We start from the raw sequence: 26,294 nt of genomic DNA, 5'->3' as shown, positions 1-26,294 counted from the left end.
GGGGAAAAGGTAATACTTAGACTTACCGAGGATCTCCAACAAAAAAATCACCTGCTTTTCTTCGATAACTTTTTCAACTCGTATATGTTATTGAAAATTCTCAAAGAACGGGGCATTCATGCATGTGGTAGAGTTCAGTCGAGCAGAAAACATCTTCCAAAAATGACTGAAGATAAACTTTTGAAGTAAAGTGATTATGATTATTCAATAAGTTCTGATGGGATCAGTTTGATTAAATGGAAAGACAAAAAAGCAGTCCATATTTTGACCAATTATAATGATCCAACGGTAAAAAGCTCTGTGCAGCGAAAACAAAAGGATGGTAGTAAAATCCCTGTTCCTTGTCCTATGGCACTGGTGGACTATAATAGTAACATGAACTTTGTGGACCGTTTCGACCAAATGAAATCATCTTATGAGCTAGATCGTAAAAGTAAAAAATTGTGGATGAGATTTTTTTTCCAATTTATTGATTGCTGCGTCGTCAATTCGTTCACTCTCTATCGACTAAGAGGTCTAAAAAGGTTACCCTAAAAGATTTTCGTCGAAGAGTTGTTGATGGGTTATTGGCAGAACGATACGTCCAAATTAGTGCAGATCATGAAACGCAATCGGAAGCTTTCAAGAAAATAAAAAGAGTAGTACCAGACGAAGTGCATTTCACGTCATCAGATCATCAGCCTGTAAGGACTACAAGAAGAAGATGTGGCAGATGTAGTACCAGAATCCACCAAGTTCGTACTGAATGGTCTTGTACAATTTACAATTTTTTTTTAAAGTAGCATAAGCTAACTAATAGAACTTGATGAACCTCTTTTCTAATATAGTATACAGAATGATATATTATAATAAATTCTTGTTCGACATATACCTATAAAACAAACTGGAAATAAGACATAATGGAGCTAGACAAAGCTTACATCGCATACATGGAGGTAGCCTCAAGACTGTCATTCCATATTACATAAACTATAAATTATAAATACTAGAACTAAACGATCTATTGAGGTAAAAAATATGGTGGCATCTTTATCATTCAGGTATAAATTATTATGCGAATTTCGGTAATATGTAATGTAAAAAAAAACAAACCATTTATTTCTACAATTTTAAATAACATCTGTAGTTTTTTCTGCGAAAATGCGAAAAAGGTTGTAACAACAACCAAAATTTTTAATGCCAGTGAGGATAAAGACTTAATTGGGTTAAATCTAAGTTATGCAATGAGACCAACTTAGGTTTCAGCAGATCCCTGACAATTTTTCAAAGCAAAATCTTTATAGAAACTTTATATCAGGAGCTCAACTAGCTAGTGTTCAATGATTTCTGCATTATCTAATTTGAAGACATTTTGTTTCAAAGCCTTTTCTTTTCATTTTGTCGATTCCGATAATAAAATCATCCTCAATATCGACCAGGATCGCTCGATCACTTCTATTTTTACGTTTGTTTGCTTCTATACGAAGTTCACAATTAAAATTTAATTGGTTCAATGTTACTGGTTAAGGCTTTATGACTGGTTAAGGTTTTTTGTATTCAAAAGAGTGGTGCGAAGTATTCTATTTACGTAGACATTGATAAAAATATTTGAACATAAGACATAGGCGTCTTCGAGTGTGTCTTGCTGCAGCTGGCTTGTAAGGGCAAACTGCCTTAAATATCATTGACCATAACGCATATCTAAGTATTTTAGTAGTTCTTCATAATCATCTTGGTCTACTTGTCAAGTTTTGTAAAATAAAGGATGTGGCCAGCATCTCAACCATTTGGTTTTGGCAGCTGCTGTTGTCGATGTTGATGCTGCAAGGGATTGTATATTAAATGTTCTTTTGTCATAATCATCTTAGTCTACTTGTCACACTTTTTAAACTATGGGACCTTTAGATGAGATACTGGTCCTACAAGCATCTCATCTCAAGGTTGATATTGCAGTTACTTTACCCTTAGAGGATTAATCACAGGTTTTGACAGCTGTTTTTGACGTGCAAGCACGGGATATTTAATTTATTTGAATTTAACGTTGCCAAGATTACAAACGCAGACTTAAAACCTCCTTGGTAGTTTACTCTGCAATTTTTGCATGATTTTCTCCACTATCTCTGGGACATTTCTTTACTTTACAAACAATTTAGGAAATTTTAAATTCTGATTTTTTTTGTCTCTCTTTTATTTTAGTAGTTGCTAAAAAAGCTTATCGACAGAGTCCGAAAAGCACCCACAATAACAAAAAACATGTTTTTCAATAATCAGTGTCTTTACACAATTAAAGCCAGCAGATAATATTCTCAAATTTTCCACTCTGATAAGAAAAGAAAGCGACAAGATAGAATACATACTCAAAATTAAATTCTTTGATAAACTTATGTAACTTACCTGTTGATATAGCTTTAATACTTTTAAATCCTGGATATAAGACTCTTATTTTTTCGCTGATTGCCTGTTGATCATCTATTGACACAGCGATTATTTGAATGTCATATTCAAGTCCATCCAATAGGTTTTTAACTAAAAAAATAAAAAAATACTGTGTTTACGTTTATATTTATATACCTTGGTATTGACAGGTAAACGTCATGAAATCTAGTGTTGTTTAATATAATCAACTTTTCCTAATAGTAATCTCTTAAGATGGTATATATATTACGTGAAAGACCAGTAGAGTAATTCTCTCAGACTTTCTCTTTTCCTAATTTAGCAGAAAAGTCTAAGAGAAAGAAAGAGAAGAGAACTGCAAATGTGTGCTAAAATGCTAGCTGCCAATCCATTTTTAGATCTTGAGAGTGCTCTAACAAAGCGAGTAAGATTCAAATAAGCAAGAACCAAAAGATATGCCCATTTGACTATTTTTACTAAATTTAGAATTGCATACAAGGTTTAGCATCTCTAAATGAAGACGTAAGAACAACAAAAATGTCTATAGATCCAATAGAAAGCTGTAAAGAATGATGTAAGTTTTCTTCATAAATATAATATGAATAATGATTTATCAATAAATATACTTACTTAAATAAGTTTGATCCAAAGTTTCAGCTGATCCAAAAGCATAATCATCCATTGCTTGATTCCACCTATAAATAAATTAATAATATTTGAAATCTTAGTCTGTACATTGAAGTATTTCTACCTGACAATATAGGTTTTGAATAATTCCATGCCAAATTCAGGAGGATCCCATGTGACAAGAAGACCGTCATCTATAGGTTTTGCTTCAACATTTCTGGGATAAGCAATTGGTGCAGGGCCTACAAAATTTTCAATATTTCTTAAACTTTTTTTATGATTTCATAATGATTTTATACCTTTAAATAAATTAGATTCATGTTGCTCTTCAGATTTAGTCCAAACCCTTACTGATTTACTGAAGGGTCCTCCTTCTCCATTATCGTCTTTACAAAGAACCATGAACTCATATTCGGTACCTACAAATATTTTTTTATATTACACACAACTTTTGCCATTATGTGTTTACCTGGTTCTAGATTAGTAATCGTAGCTTCCAGCGCTCGCCCTGATGGCACTTGATAAGTTCGCCATTCTGTGCTTTCTATCTTTTTATACCAAACACTAAACTCTACATTTCGTTGCCTTCTGGATAACCAAGTTAGATGGACGGATGTAGATGATGAAACTGCTGTTAGATTATAAGGAGCAGTCGATGGTATATTTTCTAAAGAAAAGTAATTAACTAAACACTAATCCTATGTTTTAGGCCAAAAATATTTTTATTTCCTTTATTCTTATATACCCTTACCTACCAACTAGTAATTCAGTTTCAGCAGTAACAGTGGCAGCCTTATTAGTCGCAGAGCATTGATACACTCCGCGATCTTCTTCTTCTATATCTCTTATGGTTAAGTTACCTTCATTTATTGAATATCTTCCCAAAGGTAGAATGGAACCTTTCTAATTGAATTTAAAAGTATTATGTTACATATAAAATTTTACTAATCTTTATCAAAATATGTCGAGTGATCTTACTTTAGTCCAAACTAAGATTGGCTTATGTCCATTAGTTCCATCGGTTGCCTCACAGGGAATTTCTACACTTTCTCCAAGTTTTTTTAGGTACAAGTTATGAGGTGTTCGAGTAAAAATGGGCGCCCGCTGAACTATAACAGTTATTGGTGGAGATGGACCTTGGGTTCCTGAAAAAATTTAAAAATTATATTTAATTTTTCTAAAAGAAACTTAAATACATGGCATCCAGTTTAAAATGGGTATATTGAAAACCGTTAAAGACACAGGGTGGACCAAATGAGGAACAAGTTGCGAAATCAAATGCTTATAAATATTCTGTCATCTACTACTTTGAACTCATAATAACAGAAAAAAAATGGGTTTTAAAATCTTCCTTATTATAAAAGATATAATGACCAAATTTTAAGGGTAAGGCTAAAAAATCAGCAAGAATTTAAAAATAAAGTAAAAATAATTTAGGCCCACTATATTGAATGAGGACAAAGTCAACTTTTGTTGTTCTTATATAATGAATTTTTGCACTTTAGTATTATCCTTTAGAAATGTTTTTTAAACATGTATAACATATTTTTGTTCGGTCAAGATAAATATTTAAAATTAGCAAAATTATGATTTCGTACTAGTAGGCTATTAATATTTTTTATATATTGCTTATTTAAAAACTACATTTTATCTTGACAAAATTACAAAATACATAAAATTAAATAACGTTGAGGAATGATTTTCAACAAACTTCAACTAAAATTAGAATGTAAAATACATTGCAAACTAGCGATTAAGATAGTCTTTAATTCTATGAGGCTCTAAGTCAGTCACAAAGATACATTTTTTAATTTCTATTTAAAATGTTTTTCAATGGTAAAACTTGAGCACTGCCTAGCTTGTTATACAGGATAAACATAAATGTTTGGCTGGGAATACTGGACACATGAGTAATTGGACTATTTTTTTTTCAATGAACATTTATACTTGGGTTACCGAACAGATGGAGTGGTCACGTGATCGTTCTGCGCCGGAGGTGTGGCCTAGAGCCTCGAAAGGCTCATGACTTGGGGTTTTATTTAATTTTATTAGTCGAGCGGCTTTAGATCGTTTTGGTTGAATTTTCTGCTATTCGAATATTTGAATCTTCGCAATATTGAAAAGTTGAGATTGTGTTTATTTTTTTGTTAATTTGTTTGTTAACAAATAATGGCTGACGCGCCACGTACACCCCCATTGTCACCCCCCAAGAAAATAGTACGAAGACATTTGACCATTGCTGAAAAGGAAGTGATTATGAACATATTTTATTTAAAACATGTGATAACGAGCATCCAGCATACAACAAAGTGCAAAAAGTCCAGTCTATAGCAGAAGCAGCAGGTAATAAATATTTTTAATATACAGTGTGTCCCAGAATGAGCGAATTTATACGTGAAAATGACAAAAAATGCTGTGGTTAAAGTTTGACCGTTTGGCATCCAGCCCTGCTTGATTAAAAAATAGAATTTAGCATATTATTATTTTTTTTAAATCAAGCTTGCCTTGATATGAACATTTTTAAAATTTTATAAGTAGGTAAAGTGGAGAGTAAAGTAGTAATTCTAGGCAAGATATAAAAAAAGTTTATAAGAAAAGGTTGTTTAGAATGCAAAATTATGCCCGAATACCACATAGACCTACTTTGATTTTTACGTTTTGTGTACCAATGAATTTTTTTATTCATATTTAATTATTAGAGATTGAAATTTGTAAAAATCAAAGTAGGCCTATGGTTATGAAATTCGGTATTTGGGCATAATTTTGCATTCTAAACAACTTTTTCTTATAAACTTTTTTTATATCATGCCTAGAAATACTAATTTACCTACTCATAAAATTTTAAAAATGCTCGTACCAAGGCTAGATTTAAAAAAAATAAAAATATGCTAAATTTCATTTTTTAAACAAGCATATAAATTCGGTCATCTTGGGACACACTGTACAGCGTCTGTCCAATTAATTTATTATAATTTTTTAAAAAAGCTAATTTTCATTAAAAATTATGTTTTTTTAGAATATACGTTTTATACGAGTTTTTTTTTTTTAGGAGTTGGTCATAGTAGTGTTTATAACATTGTTCGGGAACATAACGTTTCTCCTCAATTTAAAGCGCCAAAACAGTACAATAGACCCCGAGCCATTTTGGATCATGTAGATGATGACACAAAATGTGCGATCCGCAGGACAATCCATCAATTTTTTTTTAGAAATGAACCGCCAACGATACAAAAGATTTTAGCCGCAATTGAAGAAAACGACGCAATTTCTATTTTTTTTTTTTTTTTTTTTAAGCACCTTTCGACGCTTACTACAAGAAATCGGTTTTAGGTAAGTTTAAATGGCTTTTAAGATAAATAAAACCCCCGATAAAACCCTTTTGATCATATTATTAATTTTCGCATTTTTTAATTGCATAAGGAGTAGAAATTGTATGCTTAAAGAAAAATATGAGATAATTTGCTGGAGACGACGTTACTTGCGGTCTATTAAGAAATATAGAGAGCAAAACAAAACCATTTATGTTTTGGATGAAACCTGGGTCAACGCCGGTCATGTGGTTCAAAAGCTTTTGTCAAAGGACTGTCGACTGGACTGACGTCACCATCTGGTAAAGGAAAAAGATTAATAGTTTTCCATATCGGTTCAGATGAAGGTTTTGTTCCGAAAGGCTTACTGGCTTTTGAATCCAAAAAGACCACGGACTATCACGAAGAAATGAATTCTAAAGTTTTTGAAGCGTGATTAAAAAAATTTACCTTGTCTTGCAGAAGATTGCGTTATAGTGCTTGATAACGCATCCTATCATACCAGAAAGCTTGAGAAGATCCCAACGTCTGCAACGAAGAAGTCATTCAAGCCTGGTTAGACAGTAAGGCAATTTTTTATGAAGGTGATATGGTAAAAGCGGAACTTTTGGATTTGGTAAAGGCTAATCGAGGTCAAGACAAGTTTGTAATCGACGAGCTTGCAAAATCTACGGGTAGGATTGTTTTAAGACTACCCTCATATCACTGTGAGCTTAATCCCCTTGAGCTCATTTGGGCTCAAATTAAGGGTGAAGTAGGCAGAAAAAATATTACATTTACATTTTCTAAACTTTTTGACGAAGCAATAAAAAATGTAACTGCTGAAAATTGGAAGAAAGCTGTTGGCCATGTCCTCAAGAAAGAGAAGCGAATGTGGACTATGAATACCATGATGGAAGTCCAAGTAGAGCCACTTATTATAAGTAATGTACATGAAGTTCATCAGATTCAGATAGCGAGTAATTTTTTAGGAAACTTTGATCTCTTCTTTATATATTTATCTAATCATGTATTAGTATTATTTTCCATGAATATTTTTTATAAGTTAGTTTAATATAGTATAAATACATTTACAATAATTTTTTTTAAAAATAAAACTTGGCTGATATATTGGATTTTCCATTCATCAAAAAGAAAAACAAAAATGTTGTTTTTTTTAAATAATGTTACATAGGTAAAAAATAATTTTAATTTTTTACATAATTATAAACATAATGTGTAAAAAATTTTTAAAATAAATGTCGCATTTGTTCCTTTTTTAAATAAGGAACAAATATATACTTATATTCAATCTATAAATTTAAATCTCACAGGCCTATCAGCGCAGCCCCTAACTTGTTATTCCTTCTTTCATTTTAAAACACATATTTAAAAAAAGATAAGAGCTACTTAAGTAATTCTCAAAACAGACTATGATCATAAAATTATATTTTATAATGGCCGGGTTTATCAGAAAAAAGCACTCCCTGAGCGCTCGATTGTTGCACAGGTATGACAATTTTTATTGGTCTTTACTATTATAGGCAAAACTTCCAGCGCTCAGGTAGCGCTCGGTTCTGATGAACCTGGCCAATTACACCCTAAATGTTTGACCTGGCACGATTACTTTACTAAGGATTACCTATCCCTTTTCGATAAACCCCAATATATTAACATAACTTTGCATAACAAAATACTTAAAACGAATTATTATATCATTACCTGGCACAACCTCAAAATCGGTTTGGACCCATTTTACAGGCGACCGTATTATATTAAAAAAAAAAAGCTGCTTACAAAGCAAAGCTGTACGGTAAAATAATTTAAAATAAGTAGGCATAATTCTCCTCGTCTAAATCTGCCAAGGTTGCATCGATGAGCGGGCCTATATTTCGCGCACATCATTTACTCCATCTGTTCGGTAATCCGACTATAACTGGACAACTATATCATAATTTTTTAACAAATTCTCTGCAAGATCTTCTGGATGATATCCCTCTTTAGGATTACTTCAACATGAATTAAAGAAACTTCAGATATTTTCAACATGACGGTGCACTTGCACATCGAGATCGGCGTTGCACAAGGTTTCTGAAGAATTTGAAACCACATCGTTGGATTGGTAATAACAGTCCCATAAATTGGCCCGCAAGATCGCCTAATATAATACCCATGGATTTTTTTATATGGTGTTTTATTAAGAACCAGGTTTATCAAACTACGCCTTAAAATTTAGAGGTTCTAAGTTATTGTACATTATAAATATAAATATTACAGTATCGTTTAAATACTAAAAAGACGTTTTGCGATTGTTCTCTTGATAAAAACTGATTTGTTTTATTTTTTTCACCTCTTAGAGTTCGTCCATTATACCCTAGCTAGCTAGCTAACTACCTAGCCTAGCACATCGCTGCCCTGTACCAGCCGGTACAGGTCTTTTGCTGCTGTGGTACCTAATGCTTCTGGGTCCAGTGTATCTCTCCTAAATATTTGTTGCCTTTTGCGGCACAAGGCCCCGCAATTGCAAATGGTATGTTGGACTGATTCTGGATCCTTTTTGCACAATCGGCAGCTAAGGTCTCCATTATACACTCCAATTCTGTTCAGGTGTTCTTTAACGGCCATGTGACCCGTTCTGAGTTTGTTCCTCCCAAATGTAAGGAGCTCTTTAGTAATTTTTTCGTCCATCTTAAAGTTCATTAACATGTTTTCTCTCTTCAGCTGTCTCATTTCTGTCCAGTGAGGGTGATGTTTTCTTTTCACTTAGTCTCTGATCTCACTGACGAAACTTAGGCACTCCCAGTGCAAGTTCTGGTTCGATGTAAGGTGCCGTGGCGCCTTTTCTTGCAAGTTCATCGGCGTTTTCAATTCCTGGAATATTTGTATGTCCCGAAACCCATATAAGCCTATCCAGGATCTGCTTGTTAGAGTATGCTTTCCTAATTTTTTCCCTAGCACATTTTAGTATCGCAAATATTTCTTTCTGAAAAACTGTAACATGTCTTCCAAGCAGATGGGACGTTTCATGCTTAGATTTTTCTCCAAAAATTCCAGCTCCCATTCCCTTGTCAGTTTTGGATCCATCTGTGTACCAAATAAGATCTCCGTCTGGTCAGCGGTTACTGTCATTCCATTTTCTTGTTGAATATTCAACTTTGAATGGTGTGCGGAAGCAATACTTTGAAATCATGTGATCCGAAATCATTTCTGATTTCATTGCCTCACAGATTCCTGATATTCTTTGGTATTCTGTCAAGTTAACTTGACTTTTATTTCCCATTCGCTCTAGTCCCGGTTTTGCTTCTCCTTCAATCACCAGGTATAATGATGGGAGGTTAAGAAGGGCTTCTATGGATGCAGTTAGTGTAGATTTCATGGCTCCTGTTATGCCTAGACATGCGAGCCGTTATATTTTGCTTAACTTAAGCCGTGCTCCTACTTGCAGGGTCACCATTTCGGTCACCATAAGTTTGGTTCAGCATAAGTTATAATAGGCACTACTACTCTAGTGTAGGTCCAGGTGCTATTTTAGGCTGTAGTACCAATGTTTGACCATGCATGCGTTTAGTCGTCAATAAAATTGATTCCGATCGCTTGATTACTTTATCGAGATGTTGGTTCCAGCTTAATTTGGAGTCCAAGATAACCCCCAGATATTTTATCTCCCCCAACATAGCAATTTTTTTACTACGCAAGAATAGTGGCCCAAGATCCTCAATCTTTCGTCTTTTGGTAAATGGTATAAATACAGATTTAAGTGGACTGATCTTAAGACCTTCCCTCTCTGTCCAGTTTTTCACGATGTTCAGAGCAGTTGTTTATTTTCTCCTAATCTACTTTTTGGTTTAGATTGTACAATTTTCTGGGCACACTTTGGGTAAAAATAAGCAGACACGTATTCATAAAATTTGACCATTGTTTTACCTCTGCTGTTTCTATTTCAAAAATATAATGCCATTGTTGTTTTGCTAATTTGTTAAAAGCCTCTTTTTTACTTATATCCGCAAAAGATATTTTATAATAAAATTATTTAAAAGATTTAAAAATGATCAAAATCAGTGGCAAAACAATCAACGGTATAAGATATATCACTGACAGCAACCTAATTAAATGCAATAATAATAGCAACTTGTGTAGATGTTCTTGTGCAAATAGCAAGCGCTACGGCCTACATATAAAGAAACAGAATTATGAAACAAAATACATAAAAGTTTTTGTAGCTGATATTATAACTGCTCTTTCTGTAAACTGTTTTAAAAATCGTATAGGCAAATTTGACATGTTTAGTGTTTAAATTTGGCAACTAACATTTCAATATTTGAGAAAATATTGTTATGTTCACTTTAATTTATAGAGCTCTACAGAATGTAAATTCTTGGCTTTTATCTAATAAAATAATAATAATACAAATATTCCCGAATCGAAACTTGTTTGGTTGTTTCGAAAGTGTCAAATAGTTGCGTTTTAGCGAAAGTGCTATCAGGGATGGAACAGGGGCCGTATTTTTGAAACCATGCGAGAATCTTCGAATGCGAATAAAGTCGAGCGGCAAAATTCGCACACGAATTAAAAAGTGCATTTTTGAACAGCATTCGAAATTTCATTCGCATGCGAACATGAAATGTAGTGGCAACGTAGCAAAGTCGAGTGCTATTGGAGGCCGTGTCAATCGGGATGGATTTTTAACCTAACCTAAAATTTAACTCTAAAAACATCAGGGAATTTTGAGGTTTTTTCATGCGTTTCTTGGGTTTTTGCAAATTGACTTTTTTTTTTAAATGAATTCAAATAATAAAAAATATTGCGGTTTTGTGTCGAGTGAGCAAAAGAAAGAACTAATTTCATTTATGAAAGAGCAACCGGAATTAAAGTCGGGCAAATTCACCCAAAATTTTTCGGCTAAAACTGCACAAGCCTTGTGGATAAAAGTAGTGGACAGATTACAGTCTCTGGAGCACATAAAGAGCACATCAATTCTATCGTAATAGTCTTGCTTAATCTATATAATTTATTAAATTGAGCATCTGAATACATTTCAAAATTCAAAAAAAATTCTTGGGTCAATAAATGAAGAGTACATCCTATTCCTTTCGACGACGTTTCTTTGCACAAGATTGTTTAATCTTGCCATTTGATTATTTTTTTTTTTTTCGATAAATAACAAAAAAACACTACGAAAATACTTAACCAACTCACAAATTTAAAAAAAATACAAAGCTAGCTTAAAATCAAAACAAGACAAGTGGCAGAATCGCACACGAACTTTGAAATTCGAATGGTATATACCCATTCGAGACACCGCATGCGAAAAAGTTCGCATACGGTCGAAAATACGAATATCGATTTTTCGTGCGAAATCCTCTAATTTCGTATGCGAATCAACGTCGAATGGTTTCAAAAATACGGCCCCAGGCCAGGAAGACATTTATCGGCATATAGAACTTTTTTATCAGGCGTGACCTAGACCTAAGTCTTAGAGTCCGATTACCATGCTAATACATATTCTACATCCTCTTGTACTGCCGCGAAAGCTGAACCGTAAACTTAGAGCTCTCGCTAGAAAACGCACTGAAGCTTTCGAAATGTATTTTTATAGGAGAATACTACTCATATCCTCGATCGAGAGTATAAGAAATACCAAGATTTTCAATAGAATGCAGAAAAACAAGGAGTTGATGTTAACAATGAAAGAGCACAAACTAAGGTATATTGGTTATATAATGAGAGAGAAGAATTTAAGGGAAAAGGTCAATAGAGAGAACTCGTGGCTCGGTAAAACATCATCCGAAATCTTCAGAGAAATTGTTTCATACGTAATTATTGCCAGTTGGATCGCCAACCTTCGAAGAGAGATGGCGCAATGAGGTAATAAGAAAAAGAAAATTTTAAATATTCAAGTTAATTTGGTAATTCTGCGATATTTACTCTTTTTCTTACATATATTTTTTTGTATTTAATCTATTCTTGGTTTTAAATTTCATGTAATTTTTTTTGGTGGTTTTATGAATCATAAAGCCATAAGTGTTTTTTTATTAATACCTAAACAAAATGATTACTTTTATCTAATATATTGGTATTAAAAAATTAAAAGCACTTACCTAATTCATTATAGGGAGTGCAAGTATAACTGCCAGCATGAGTTTCGTCAACTTTACTAAAATATAAGCTTCCATTTTTTCTATAAAATACTCCTTGTATGTTATAGGGATCAAAGAGAAAGCCATCTTTTTCCCATCTAAGATTTGTTAAAGGTGGGTTTGCTCTAAAAATATTAAGTAAATTACTTATACTCGTACAGTGGTGGCCAAAAAAATAAGAGTGCCTGGTTTTATTTGAATATTCCTTATAATATATTGTGCTACATAGAGAAAAAAACAATAACGATTTCATATTTTTACAACATATGCCATCAGTGATAAAAAAATAAACACACGTTATTCTTTACCAGTTTATTTGTAATTATAAATAAATCATTTATTTTTTACACGTTTTATGGTGGACAAAAAAATAAGAGTATTTTCCAAAAATGGCCATAAAAAATTATAATTACAATATACCGCAAAACAAATGACAGCATTAGATAAGTGAGTCAGTACTTGGTAGAATCACCTTTATTCTTGAGAACGGCTGCGCATCTTCGTGGCATCGAATCGATCAACTTTTGGCATATTTTAACTGGAATAGAATACCAAGCTTCCTGAACTTCCTTCCATAAATCTTGCTTATTTGTTGTTTTTTTACAAGCTATTCGAGTTTTTAGCTCCTTCTAAAGGTTTTCAATAGGGTTAAGGTCAGGCAATTGTGATGGCCATTCCAGAACCGAAACCCTATTTTGTGTAAACCATTGTTTAACAATCTTGTTTAATCAGTGTTTAGGGTCGTTATCTTATTGATACAGCCACCTTATAGGCATGTTTTTTTCGGCATATGGTAGCCACGACTCTATCCAAGATATCTAAATAAATTTCTTTTGTCATGGTCTCTTTAGTCCAAAATATGGGACTTACTCCATTGTAGGAAAAACAGCCCCACAGTTTGATATTTCCATCTTCGTGTTTAACTGTGCCTATTGTGTTTCTAGGAATAATTCTTCATTCTTTTTTCTTCTAACGAATCATCTTCCTTCTGACCTGAATAAGTTGATCTTCGTCTCATCACTAAAAAGAATGTTACACCAATTTCTTTGAAAATTTTCATTAAAATTATTCTTAATAAATGCCAGTCTTTTGTTTTATATATTTTTTGCTTAGAAATGGGACTTTTCGACAAGGTTCGACTCGACCTTATAATTTCTGGTCTTGCAAACGTCTTCTTATGGTCCTAGTGCTTTTACTTAGGCTTAAGTTTCGTTTTATAGAGGTAGATGGGGAAAAAGGTTGTTTACTGACTTCGCGTACAATATACTTATTAATATATTATGTCTTCCGTGTGGTTTCTCTTGGACGGCCTCGATTTTCAGGAACATTTTCCGTTTTATTTCGTGTTTTTAAAACTCTGGAGATTTTACAAGGTTATCTTTTAAACACATTTGCAATAAATGCATAGGATTTATTTTGACTCTTCAATTACAAAAATTGACACCTTTCTTCGAGGCTACAATCCTTTTGGGCGACCCATATTTACCAACGCGATGCAACGATCTTGTTGAAAATTACTTGCATTTATGGAAAATATCACAAACAAATCTTTTATCTGAATAAACAGAGACCAAATAGTTACAATAAAGAAATACTCTTATTTTTTGTCCACAAGATTTTTAAACAATAATGAAAAAAAAATGCTTTTAAAAGATAAGGCATTCTTGGTTTATTTATAAATTTTACCAAGTAAACAGATTAAATGCTGGAAGAAAATGCGTAGTATTTTATTTTCAAATTCCAACAAATAGGGAAGCTAATTCAGTTTGATTTGAAATTTAATATGCACTCTTATTTTTTTGGCCACAAATGTATATATATATAGATGTAACTAATTTCAACTATTTAAGTAGTGGTAATTATTAATAGGCCAGTAAAACTAGGGTGTTTACATGGGGTAACCCGGAATAAATTTTGGACAAGCTGAAACTTTCAGGATACCTTCTTTAGATGGTCGACAGTGTTTCCTTAAAAATCGCACTAAATCGCATGGGTCGTACTCGCCCAATCGGACTTTAAACTAAAAAATCGTATTTTTTTTTTATTTCTTTGAAAATATCTCAAAAATTATAAACTATTTAAAAATTTTATAAGAAGAAATTTGTTGCCAATAAGAATAGCTACAAAACCGCTTTTTGTTTTTCAAAATCGCCTTAAAAACAAAGAACTTATGGGCCTTTAAATATTAGGCCATTACGGCTTGAGCTGCAATTATATCTAAAAATTGAACCATTTGTAGTCAGGGTGAAACCGAATATTAATAATACTCTTAATTTTCACAAAACACTTATTTATTATTACAAAATGCGGACTGCGACTACATAAGCGAAAAGCATCAAAGTATAAACACGAATGAATTCAAATAATAAATTCCATGCCTGCAAAAGCGATTTCTACCTGACTCGCTATAAACAAAAAATGGGTATCAAATATCTTATGAATAGTCTCTTTTTTATCAGTTGCTGGAAATATTTATGGTGGCGGACCACACGGCCATCCTGTGATGACGGTCGTCCCGATCGTCCGCATCTTTGAGATTACTGAAAAGATAGGGGAAAGAAAACATAAAAAATCATATTTTCGTAATTAGTTTTAATATTCGTGTTAATGGCCCAGATCTGCTATTCCGCCACAAATAACAGCAACTACGGATAACACACATTATACCTGTAAAAGCAAATATATATGCCATCCATAATGCAACCATCTATCGCATAAAACAAATCTGGCGCCAAGAGGGAATATTAAAAAAAACATTTGCCATCGAGAGCATAACATTTGCCATTGAGGGCATAACATTTGCCATTGAGAGCATAACATTTGCCATTGAGGGCGTAACATTTGCCATTGAGAGCATAACATTTACCATTGAGAGCATAACATTTGCCATTGAGGGCGTAATAACCCTTTGCCAGTGAGAGTATAACATTTGCCATTGAGGGCGTAACATTTGCCATTGAGAGCATAACATTTGCCATTGAGAGCATGCTTACCTTATCTATGTTGAAAGCTGAACATCTTTAAATGCTCAACACCAACAACTCCTTCATAGGATCGTTTTGATCGTTCAGTAAATCTGTCCTCCTTAACTCCGTACCGGTCGTTCGGTAATACTTCCATTATCCTAAATGGACCTCGATATTTTGGAAGAAGTTTCTTGCTTTCTTCGTTTGCTGAAAAACAGTTTACTTTTGATAGAACAAGGTCTCCTACTTGGTATAAAGTAGGTGGCTTTCTTTTCTTATTAAACGTCACATTTTGCTTTATACGATTATCCTCGAGTCTTTTAGCAGTGTTTGATCTAGCTTTTGTTACATCCACTAAGTCTTCGTCTTCACTATCATACTGATGATTTCCAGTATCGAGCTGCAAACCTAGTTGCAATTCAGCTGGCGTATGTTGTGTAATTCTGTGCTTTGTGCTATTTATCCCCAACTGTACATTCTGAAGAGTAGTGTCCCATTTGTTTTGTTCCAACTTGGCTCCTGATGTTGCTAACGCATCCAAAACAGTTTTGTTGACCCGTTCACATTGGCCGTTACCTCTGGGTAGTCCCACAGCATTAACAAATATTTTGATACCTTTGTTTTGGAGAAAATTATTAAAAGCTTTTGACGTAAATGCCGCACCAGCATCCGTTATGATTCTTCGAGGATTTCCGAAGATTGAAAATAAATAAATTAATTTTTCAATAACAAACTTTGCAGATGTATCAGGAAGAGCGTATAAATATACAAACTTTGAAAATCCATCCACTATTACCAACACATATTTGTTACCACTTTCGGACAATATAAATGGACCAAGATGATCTAAATGTAGCGTATGATGTGGTCTAGCATATTTGGGAATTGAGTGTAAATAGCCTGGCTTTTTACCGCCATTTTCTTTGTGGTATAGACAAGGTAGACATGATTTAATATATTTTGTGACAAAATTTTTCATTTTTGGAAACCAATATTTTTGTTTAATACGATCTAGAGTTTTATCAACAGAAAAATGACCTATATCATCGTGATTTGTCTTGACTATTTGCCACTTACAAGCCTTAGGGACCAACCATCTACGTCCAAATGACGTAAGTTTGTATACCTTATTTCCTCTTAAATCATAATTATTAAATATATCTTTATGGTTATCTGAATAACCACTTAATAATATATTTCTAATATTTACAATATATTCATCTTGGTTTTGCGCCTCGCGTAAAAACTCATTTTCTTCAATTAGGCATACTTGATCATTGTTATTCGAACTTTCAAAGTTGTGACTTAATGCGTCTACATGTTGTATTTGACACCCAGCCTTATGTTGAATAGTAAAAGAAAAGTCTTGCCGACTAATCCCAAGAATTGTCTGAGCTGATGTTGATTTTTCGGATAAGGAAAATTCTGAACCGCCTCCGTTTTTGATTTTGATGGTGTTATTTCATTGAGTGAAATATCATACCCCAGATAAGTTATCTTTTCTGTCAGAAAAGATGACTTGCTTAGCTTTAACGTCAAACCATGTTCACGCGTTATATCAAGTACTGCACGCAAAATTTCCAATCCTTCTTCTATTGTTTTCGAAGGAATTAAAATGTCGTCTAAATATGGTATGACGTTATGCTTTCTAAGCGGACTAAATATTTCACTCATAAATTTTTGAAAAACTGTAGGAGCATTACAGAGACCGAAGGGCATACGTACGTATTCGTAGTGTCCCTCAGGTGTAATAAATGCGGTATAAGGAATAGAATAGAGGAATAGAGGTATCCCGATGCTAAATCGAGCGTTATAAAATATTTATATCTGCTCAAATTATCAATTATTTCTTCAATCAAAGGCATAGGATAATTATTTCTTTTTATGGTAATTTTGTTGATAGAACGAAAATCAACCACCAGCCGCTTGGCGCCGTCTCCTTTATTTACCAAAAGGGCGGGGCTTGCATATGGTGAGTTGCTTTCTCGTATGATTTTTGCATTTAACAATTCCTGTAAAATATTTCTTAATAATTGTTTATCGTTCTCATTAAAACGATAAGAGCGATGAGTTACAGGTTTATCTGTTGTAAGCTCAATTGAAAGTGATACTGAGTGCGCTTTACCAAGATTATTTAAATTAAAGTACATACAGTCCTTATAATCTAATAGAATTTTATGAAGATTTTCCTCTTCTGTTACCGATAGTTCTCCTTTATTAATAGTCTGTAGGCATTCAGGAATACATTCTTTATACATAAATTTAAGTTTATCATCAATGCGATAGTACATAATATTTATATTTTCTGTAAAATTTCTCCCGATGAGGACATCATCTTCCAGATTTGAATCGCTCATTACATACAAAATAATTTTTAGTTTGACTTCATCTATTTGTATTTATGCTTCCGCGTATGCCGATACAACTATCCCAAAACCTAAAAATCCCGATAAGTTGACGTCCTCCTTGAGAGGTTTTACCTCTAATTTAAAATTCTTTACCACCTCTAACTTAATTAGAGAACAACAACTGCCAAAGTCTAAAAAAACTTGAATTTTATTTCCACTTACATATATATTTTTTAAAAACTTTGATAAGTTATTTTTATTGTCAATAACTTTTACTTTTTCAGTATTCACTTCTATCTGTGTTATTATCTTTTTCAAAACCTAAAGGTTTTTGTCTCTTCATATTGTATTGTTTATTACGGCAAACATTTTCGATGTGACCTTTCTTTTTACAAAAATTGCATATTTTATTTTTATGTCTACAATCACTTCTATCATGCCCTGTTTTGCCACACGATACACATATTACAGGTATTTTAGGTTTTGAAGGCCCTGTATAATAAGGTTTATTATTAACATAATTCTTAGAAGTACTAGGTTGACAAACCTCCGACACCAAAAGGTTAGGCGTACTAACAAAAATCTTATTTTTTTTAAATAAGCCCCTAAGGAGTTAGGATCTTTAATATTTGAAGCTTCAACTGCTGACGTGATATTGTTATCATTAATAGCTCCAATAACTAAAGATACCTTATCCGACTCAGAGAAATTAAGTTTTAATTTATTTATTTTTGCCATATGAGAAAACCCTCAGATGGTTTATGATTAGCTAAATCCATCAGTAATTTATAAGCATTTCTTGAACTCTGAAATGTCACATTTAAAATATTACGCTAATCTTGCCAAATGTAACTAGACCACCCTAATTCATACTGTACAAAACTATCATACCAAGTTTTGGCAGTTCCTACAAGCTTATTTAATGCTTGATACACAATAAAATTATTTGACCACTTATACATATTTGCATTGTACTCTATTATATTAATCCACTCCGAAACTTCCATAATATTCGGGTCAAATACTGGAATAACTCCCGTAATATTACTTGTGGATATGGATTGCAGATTACTGAGTTCTGGTACATAACAAAGGTTTTTATGACTTACAGTTTTTTCGGTAGGGCTTTTTGATGATCGCTTACGTTTATGACCAACAGAATTGTCTTCATCACTACTACCACTGGAATCTTTGGATCGAGATTTATCCTTTTTAGAAATAGGAGGCGTGTAAGAACGCTTCTTACTCTTTTTATGCACTTTGGGCATTTTGCACACACCCACACAAAGAAAATCCGACAGTTCAACCACTTCTGATGTAGTCAGGGTGAAACCGAATATTAATAATACTCTTAATTTTCACAAAACACTTATTTATTATTACAAAATGCGGACTGCAACTACATAAGCGAAAAGCATAAGTACGTTATCAAAGTATAAACAAGAATGAATTCAAATAATAAATTCCATGTCTGCAAAAGCGACTCGCTATAAACAAAAAATGGGTATCAAATATCTTATGAATAGTCTCTTTTTTATCAGTTGCTGGAAATATTTATGGTGGCGGACCACACATTTTGTAGGAAAAAACACATGATACCTAATTATTACTTTACTTCAGTTGGAACCGAACATCCAACATTGCCATATAATACTAATGCCGAATGTCACAAAGTAAAAAATTAAACCCAATGGCAACACTGGCAACACTGCACACTCCACGTAATTCAGCGCCCGCGAGCTCGTGGTATAGTTAAAAACATATTATTTGTTCATGCAATGTCGGGTTGCGATACCACATCGGCATTCTTTAAAAAGGGCAAAAAAAGTGCTTTAATTGTTGTGTCTAAAAATGAAAAACTTTCCGAAGATTTACTTCAATTTAAAGGGGTATTCAGTTATATTGCTACTTTATTAAAATTAGAAGAAAATTTTATTCTAAAATGGTACGGCAGTAGGAGAAGCCAAAATTTAAACTCATTTAGGTATGTAAAATACAATCAGGTAAACTAGTCACTTTGAGCTAGCTTCTTTACACCCGACAACTGAAGCTGCTCAATTACATCTTAAAAGGGTTTACCTTCAGGTGCAGTCATGGTTGGAAAATAATTTAGATCCAAGAGAGTGGGGTTGGGTGGAAAAGGACGGTTACTTAGACCCACAAAGAAACTGTAAGGACATCGCTCCCGATTTTATTATAAAATTATTATTTTGTGGATGCAAGTCAGTATGCTCCAAAACGTGTACCTGCAAAAAGGTAGGAATTAAATGTTCGTCAAGCTGTACCATTTGCATTGGACAGTATTGTGACAATGCAACAAATGTGTCTTTTGTGGAAAATGATGAATGTATAGAATAATTGCTTTTTCTTTTATTAAAATTTGTTTTAATAAAGTAAGTATACTTTTTGTTTATGACTGTATGACACGATTACTGTGTTTGGTATCAAATTGAATAATAAATACAACTGGCCTAACTCTTTAAAAAGTGTCATTTAGGTACCATGCCATACAGACTTTAGTTTTATAGTATGTTTCTGTTTTTTTTTTTAATATTATTTGAGATTATTATTAAACGAGTAAGTAGCAGCACATTTTAGCATAGTATTATTTACCTATTTTTGCGCTTAACGCTTTACCTAAAATATTAAATCATACCTAGTGATTTGTATACAATTTTCCACACTGGTTTTTTATGACAACTACCATATTTTTGTTATAAAAAACATCCAATTAATTTGCGTCAGCGTTAATAAAGTCGTATTTACCAAAAGCAGTTTAATAGAATCCAAACCCAATCGGCCCAATTTTTATAAGCCCATAACTTTTTTGTTTTTAGGCCGACTTTAAAAAACAAAAAACCATTTTGTAGGTATTTTTATTGGCAATAATTTTGTTTTCTTGTAGATTTTTAAAAAATATAATAGTTTTTTAGATATTTTTGAAAAATAATAAAAAAGCACGTTTTTTTAGTTTAAAGCTCGGTACAGCCCATGCGATTTAGTGCGATTTCTTAGGAAACATTGTCGACAACCTACAGAAGGTATCCTGACAATTTCAGCTTGTCCCAAATTTGTTCCGGGTTGGACCCATAGTTTTACTGGCCTATAAGGCTTAATCATTTTTCTTACCTGTAATGGCAGTCTATCATGGCCGGCCTGCCATAAGCTAAGTGAATCTCTGGTGGAGCATATACTACTTTTGCTTTATCTGTAAAAAATATTTATACCTAAACTAACAGAGTTACATTTTTCGCATTTTTCTTATTACATTGAACATTTAGATATGCTTTTGCCCTTTGAACATCTCCAACCTGATTGCTGGCTTCACACTCATATTCTCCAACATCTCCCATATCAGTAGGATGAATCACGAGGGAACCATCTTTTTCCACCTAGATTTAAACAATTTCATCTTAAAGCTTAGGCAATTTGTTACATTAATATAGATTTTATGAATCTAGTTAATTATTTGTTTTAAAAATGTTATATTTTATTGTAATGCTAAAATGGTTAATCATTACCAAGATCTCTATAACATAGCGTAGTTAACTAAACCTAAATTAAACATTTCAAAATTTTTTCTCAGGTTTGTCCTAAATTATAAAAGTTACAAAAGACAAATTAATTAATATAACTTAAAACTTTTAGAACTGTAAATGCTTAAGAACTAAAAAAATAAAAATATCTATCTCTTAAATAAAGCAAAATGAAATTTAAAAAACTGATAAAGTGTTGATTGCTTTTGCTAAATAAATTAAGAGATTAAATAAAGTAAATTACTTAGATTAAATCATTACTCGTAGTTATCACAAATATGAATAAAAGTACTAAGAAAATCGTGTTTCAGTAGTGTATATGACGTTTTCGTGGTGTTTTATTATTAGGAATTTATAATATGACTGGACGGCGGTTTTGAAGTTAAGAGTTATGACAACTTTGGCACTGGTTATAACTCTAAATACTTCTTTGCTTCCTACTGGAAATCAGTTCAGCTTTGACATTCAACACTTACTGGTAATATGCAAAGCTTAAGTATCTCAGCCGATGCTTATATTTGATTTTGCTTATATTAGCTTTGATTGTTACTTTCAGAAACTGTCGATAAAGAAAGAATCGTTTCTAAAGAAAAGCCTATTTTCCGTAAAAAAACTAGAGATAAAGTCTTAATTAAAACAGTAAGTTCAACAAAAAAGGACAACCGAAAATTATGTACATTTCTCAGCAACGTATTCGTAACATTTTAAAGAATAATATTTACCCAGGATCTTTGTGATAAGTCTTGGTATGAAGCCCTCGGAATACCATCTTTTAGCCATCTCATTCTGATTAATGTCATATCTTTTACCACACAAACTAGCTTTGCTTCTTCTCCCTCTTGAACTGTCTGATTTATAGGAGGAATTGCTAATAAATTACCACCTAAAAAAAAATTATTAAGTTAAAAATTAGTTAACTAAGCTCTTTATGCCTAATACTTACCACTAACAGTAAGGTGAAACCATGTTCCATTATTTCTATACGCAGGTGTTCTTGTGGGAAACATAATTCTACATTCATACCAGCCAGCATCTGATTCCCTAATAGATGTGAGATTGATAGAGGCTCTTCCAAAATGCCTTTTAGTTGGTGTATCAGTTATATCATGTCGATAAAATATAGAGTTTGAGGTGTTTCTGTCCAATAAAGTAATTCTCCCGACATATTCATCTGCTTCTGTAATATGACCATCGTACCACGAGAAAATCACATTTTCCTAAAAAAGATCTTGATACAGAATTTTGATTTAATGAATTGAAATTATTTACTTCATATATGTGTAATAATTTTCATTTTATATAAATGTAGTAGGTATTTTACTAACAAATTTAATACTTATATTTTTTTGGTGATCACACTTTTACATAATGATTATACTTTTTATTTTAGGCCGGAATAAATCTTAGCCTGTTCCTTGGTGTGCTTAGATCAAATGTAAAGGAAAGAAAAAAATCTCTAAAAGAACAAATAGTATTTGCCTAAGGTGCTGCATAACTGCTTGCATTATCCAAAAGTAAAGCCCATACTAAAAGTCATATTTAATTAGGAAGTAAGCCGATCTACCAATTGCCCCCCAATCCGAAGCCCTTTAGTACCCACTCAAAACAACCTGTAGTTTAGGAACTGTAGAAGAACTTAAGAGGGGGTTAAAGAGACAACTTATACACATTCAATTTTAAATCATATAATTAAACCATTTCAAAAAAACTACAGTTCCTGAATTGTGCGAAAAGCGTTTTCCTGGTGTTCTTTAGACTCTTAACACATTACTCAAAATAGTTAAATGCCACTTGGATTCGTCAGAATCACTCCATTATTTTCTATCTCGATTAATGTATTCTTCTAATGTTCAGGGCTCCTTCTTCTTCAAGTACCATGTTCTCTTCGAACGTCGGCTATCATCAGCGCTATTTGCACCTTATCCACTGCTTTTCTGAAAAGCGCCATTGTACTAACATTAAACAATTGCCTGAGATTTTTGAGCCATGAAGTACGCCTGCGACCTGGGCCTCTATTTCCTTTGATTTTGCCTTCTTATATAAGCTTTAAAAGTTTATATTTTTCGTTTCTCAAAAAACGGACAAAATACTGAAGTTTATGTTTTTTAAAATTGAAGAAAATTTCAAGGTCCCAATTCTAAGTAGAACGTCTGTATAAAGCATTCTGTTCATTAAAGATATCCTGAGCATTCTACAATAGCACCAAATTGCATAAGCTTCTAACTAAGCGTAAGTTAGTGTCCATCCCTATACCGTAATACAAAATAATAAACACATAGCCACAAAGAACTCGAATTCGGAAAGAATTATGAAAACCGCGTCTGCTGTTTTCCTTTTCATGAAAGATGCGCGGGCTTGTTCGATCCTTGTACGGCCTTCTTGCATATTGTCCCAATTCTCATTGAGCTGGATATTTGCCCAGATATTTGAATGCACTGACACGTTTGACTTGTTGGCTATTTACTGCTAATACTCCTCTAATGTTTTTCTCTTTGGTTATAATCATAAATTTTGTCTTGCCAACATTCCGATTAAGTCCAAATTCCGAACATTTTAGTGCAACTTGATTTAGAAGCTCTTGAAGACCTTCCAGCGAGTAGCAATTTGTATAGTGTCATCAGTTATCTAAGGTTGTATACCGTTAACAGTAAGATCCTTGTCGCAGGTTTGAAGCGCAGTTGCTATTATTTTATTACTGTAGATATTAAACAACAACGGAGACAAGATGCAACCCTGGCGGACACCTCTCCTTATTCGAACCTCTTCCGACAGTTGGCCATCAACTCTTATTTGAGCCGTCTAATTCCAGTATAGATTAGCAAATACCTTTAAATCTCTCGTACCAAAACCTTCCCGAAATCCAAACTGTGTATTATCACGGATTTTTTTACTTAAATTTGGTATCATGGATTTTAGCTGGTGATCTAACGATTAAAAAAAATATTTTTAGCGATACAGCGTTGCCGCTTATACCAAAAGATAGTAGCAAATTTGTTATTTTAAATGGGATACCCTGTATATTATTTTATTTTCCGATCCGCTATCACTTTATGATTGTTTTTATATAATATTTGTTATTCCTATACCTATCTTTAGTGGTTTTCGAAAAATTAATTATTTTCTTTATTTTTTGACCAAAACATAGCTCCAAATAAATGTTTATTACTACGGCACTGAAACGCGCAGAAAATTGAAATTATAAACGTAATTTACGGTAATATTGTACATTAGTTTTTACTATAAAAATTTGTTCTACGTTATACAGGGTTGCTCCAAACTAGTGATTTTACCGCTAGATACAAACATTGTGATATGTGCATTTTTTTTAATGGAACACACTATATATTATAACATATTCTAAAAGGAAATTGAAATCCCTTTCTAACGAACATGTTTTTATATCTAAGTAGTTCGGTTTCTGAATTTCTGAAATAAAAGCAGGTTTCTGTAAAAATCGGAATATTTTGACATATTTGCCTTACGCGGCCATGAAAGGTCATGACCAAACAATGCTATGCTATTGACGTTTGACAGTTACATTTAGTTGATCAACAATAGTAATATACATAGGTTTTTCTTCAAAATAGTTACCTAAAAATTAATTGAAATGGAAAGAAATAGTTATTCAAATGAAGTTTAGATAAATCTATTTATTATTCATGGAGAATGTGACAAAATTATAGCAAGAATATGCCGAGTTCAACGAAAAGTACCCTAATTTCCAAAAAATTGATAAAAGAAAATTTGTGCAAATACAAAATAACTTTCTACAATTTGTTTCATAACTTAAGAGTGATTTCATTAGTTATCTAGTGGTAAAATCACAAATTTTTACCAACCCTGTATAATGTAGGACAAATTTTTATAGTGAAGATCAATGTACAATGTACAATACTTTCGTAAATTACGCTCATAATTTTAATTTTCTGCGCGTTCCAGTGCCGTAGTAATAAAAATTTATTTAAAGCTATATTTTGGCTTATTATATATATATTTTATTTTCTGTTCTCCGTAAACGTCTAAGGTACCATCAACCATCAATCATCCTGTATAGAGTACTAGAGTATTTGCTCTTGTACGCACAGCTTCTACAAACTTGTTTAATATTTACTCATTGATCACATTGTTTTCATTGGTCATTTCATTTGTTTCATTGATCACATCATTCATTTGAGCAGTATTTCAACTTTTCTTAATGTTCTCAAGTTTCTAAACTTGCAGAAAGATCCTCTATAATTCTACGGACAGGGTTGTCTCCTAATTATTATACTCATTTTTGAGCCTGTCCAGGGTAATATTACTGGAGTGAGTCATCCTATATATTTTTTTTTAGTTTTAATAATAATAACTGATATACAATAGTGGTTACATTTTGTATCAATCCTAACGAAATTAACCAAAAAAAATCATTTAACTCTTAGATCTTACAACTTAAAATATGATTCTAGGATCACACATTACTCATGGTGCGTATTGATTTATAACAGAACGCCTTGACCGAAAAACGGGCCGTGTAATAGAATTTTTTCAAGTAACAAAAGGTACGCCACTAAAATATTTTAAGTTAAAAATCATTTTTGAATTCAATCTGTGACAAAAAATCTCTCTTGGTATTTTTTTATCGGAGGCACCGTTTTTATGTAAAAAGTAAAACATTTAAACGAGTTTGGTTTATTTTCTTAATAGATTATTTAAAATTATCTAATACAGTAGCATTAAACTAGAACAATAACAGAAAGTAACATTTATAAAATTTTAAATAGGATCAAAAGTATAAATAGTAACCTCCGTCATACGTGATAAAAATTCAACTTTTCGCCTTATTAATTCTCGTATTCGCGCAAATATTCCATTTTTGTTGTGAATGATTTCGACAAAAATAAAGTAAACTAAAGACTTAAGAAAACCCTAAATACAAAAATCTAGAGGTTTTAAATCCGGCTATCGAGCAGGAGAATAATCTATACTTCCCCTACCTATCAAAGATAATATAATTACAGTAATCTGAAGCCATAAAGGT

General features: G+C 32.6%; 1 protein-coding gene and 1 long non-coding RNA gene across 3 annotated transcripts in view; one reads left to right on the top strand and one right to left on the bottom strand.

The window, feature by feature from the left end:
* The window catches only part of LOC126744513 (protein borderless), a 61,093-nt gene that overhangs the window by 3,450 nt on the left and 31,349 nt on the right, over positions 1-26,294 (bottom strand). The window contains exons 2-13 of the mRNA XM_050451948.1: positions 22,218-22,491; positions 21,997-22,157; positions 21,007-21,130; positions 20,868-20,946; positions 12,386-12,549; positions 3,979-4,145; positions 3,756-3,903; positions 3,470-3,667; positions 3,300-3,419; positions 3,125-3,242; positions 3,004-3,068; positions 2,374-2,505 (exon numbers count right to left, since the gene is read on the bottom strand). Coding sequence (XP_050307905.1) covers positions 2,374-2,505; positions 3,004-3,068; positions 3,125-3,242; positions 3,300-3,419; positions 3,470-3,667; positions 3,756-3,903; positions 3,979-4,145; positions 12,386-12,549; positions 20,868-20,946; positions 21,007-21,130; positions 21,997-22,157; positions 22,218-22,491 — 1,750 coding nt within the window. The remainder of the gene's footprint in view (positions 1-2,373; positions 2,506-3,003; positions 3,069-3,124; positions 3,243-3,299; positions 3,420-3,469; positions 3,668-3,755; positions 3,904-3,978; positions 4,146-12,385; positions 12,550-20,867; positions 20,947-21,006; positions 21,131-21,996; positions 22,158-22,217; positions 22,492-26,294) is intronic.
* LOC126744514 (uncharacterized) lies at positions 2,587-23,346 on the top strand. 2 transcript variants are annotated; one of them, XR_007663213.1, is made up of 4 exons: positions 2,587-2,797; positions 2,860-2,947; positions 11,884-12,152; positions 22,665-23,346. It is a non-coding gene; the product is annotated as an uncharacterized LOC126744514 (long non-coding RNA). The 2 variants fall into 2 exon arrangements; XR_007663214.1 differs by having other exon boundaries at positions 2,587-2,947.

This window comes from Anthonomus grandis, chromosome 14, assembly GCF_022605725.1.
Source record: "Anthonomus grandis grandis chromosome 14, icAntGran1.3, whole genome shotgun sequence".
In the NCBI taxonomy this organism is placed as follows: Eukaryota; Metazoa; Arthropoda; class Insecta; order Coleoptera; family Curculionidae; genus Anthonomus; species Anthonomus grandis.
This window is presented reverse-complemented; position numbering and strand designations above follow the sequence as displayed.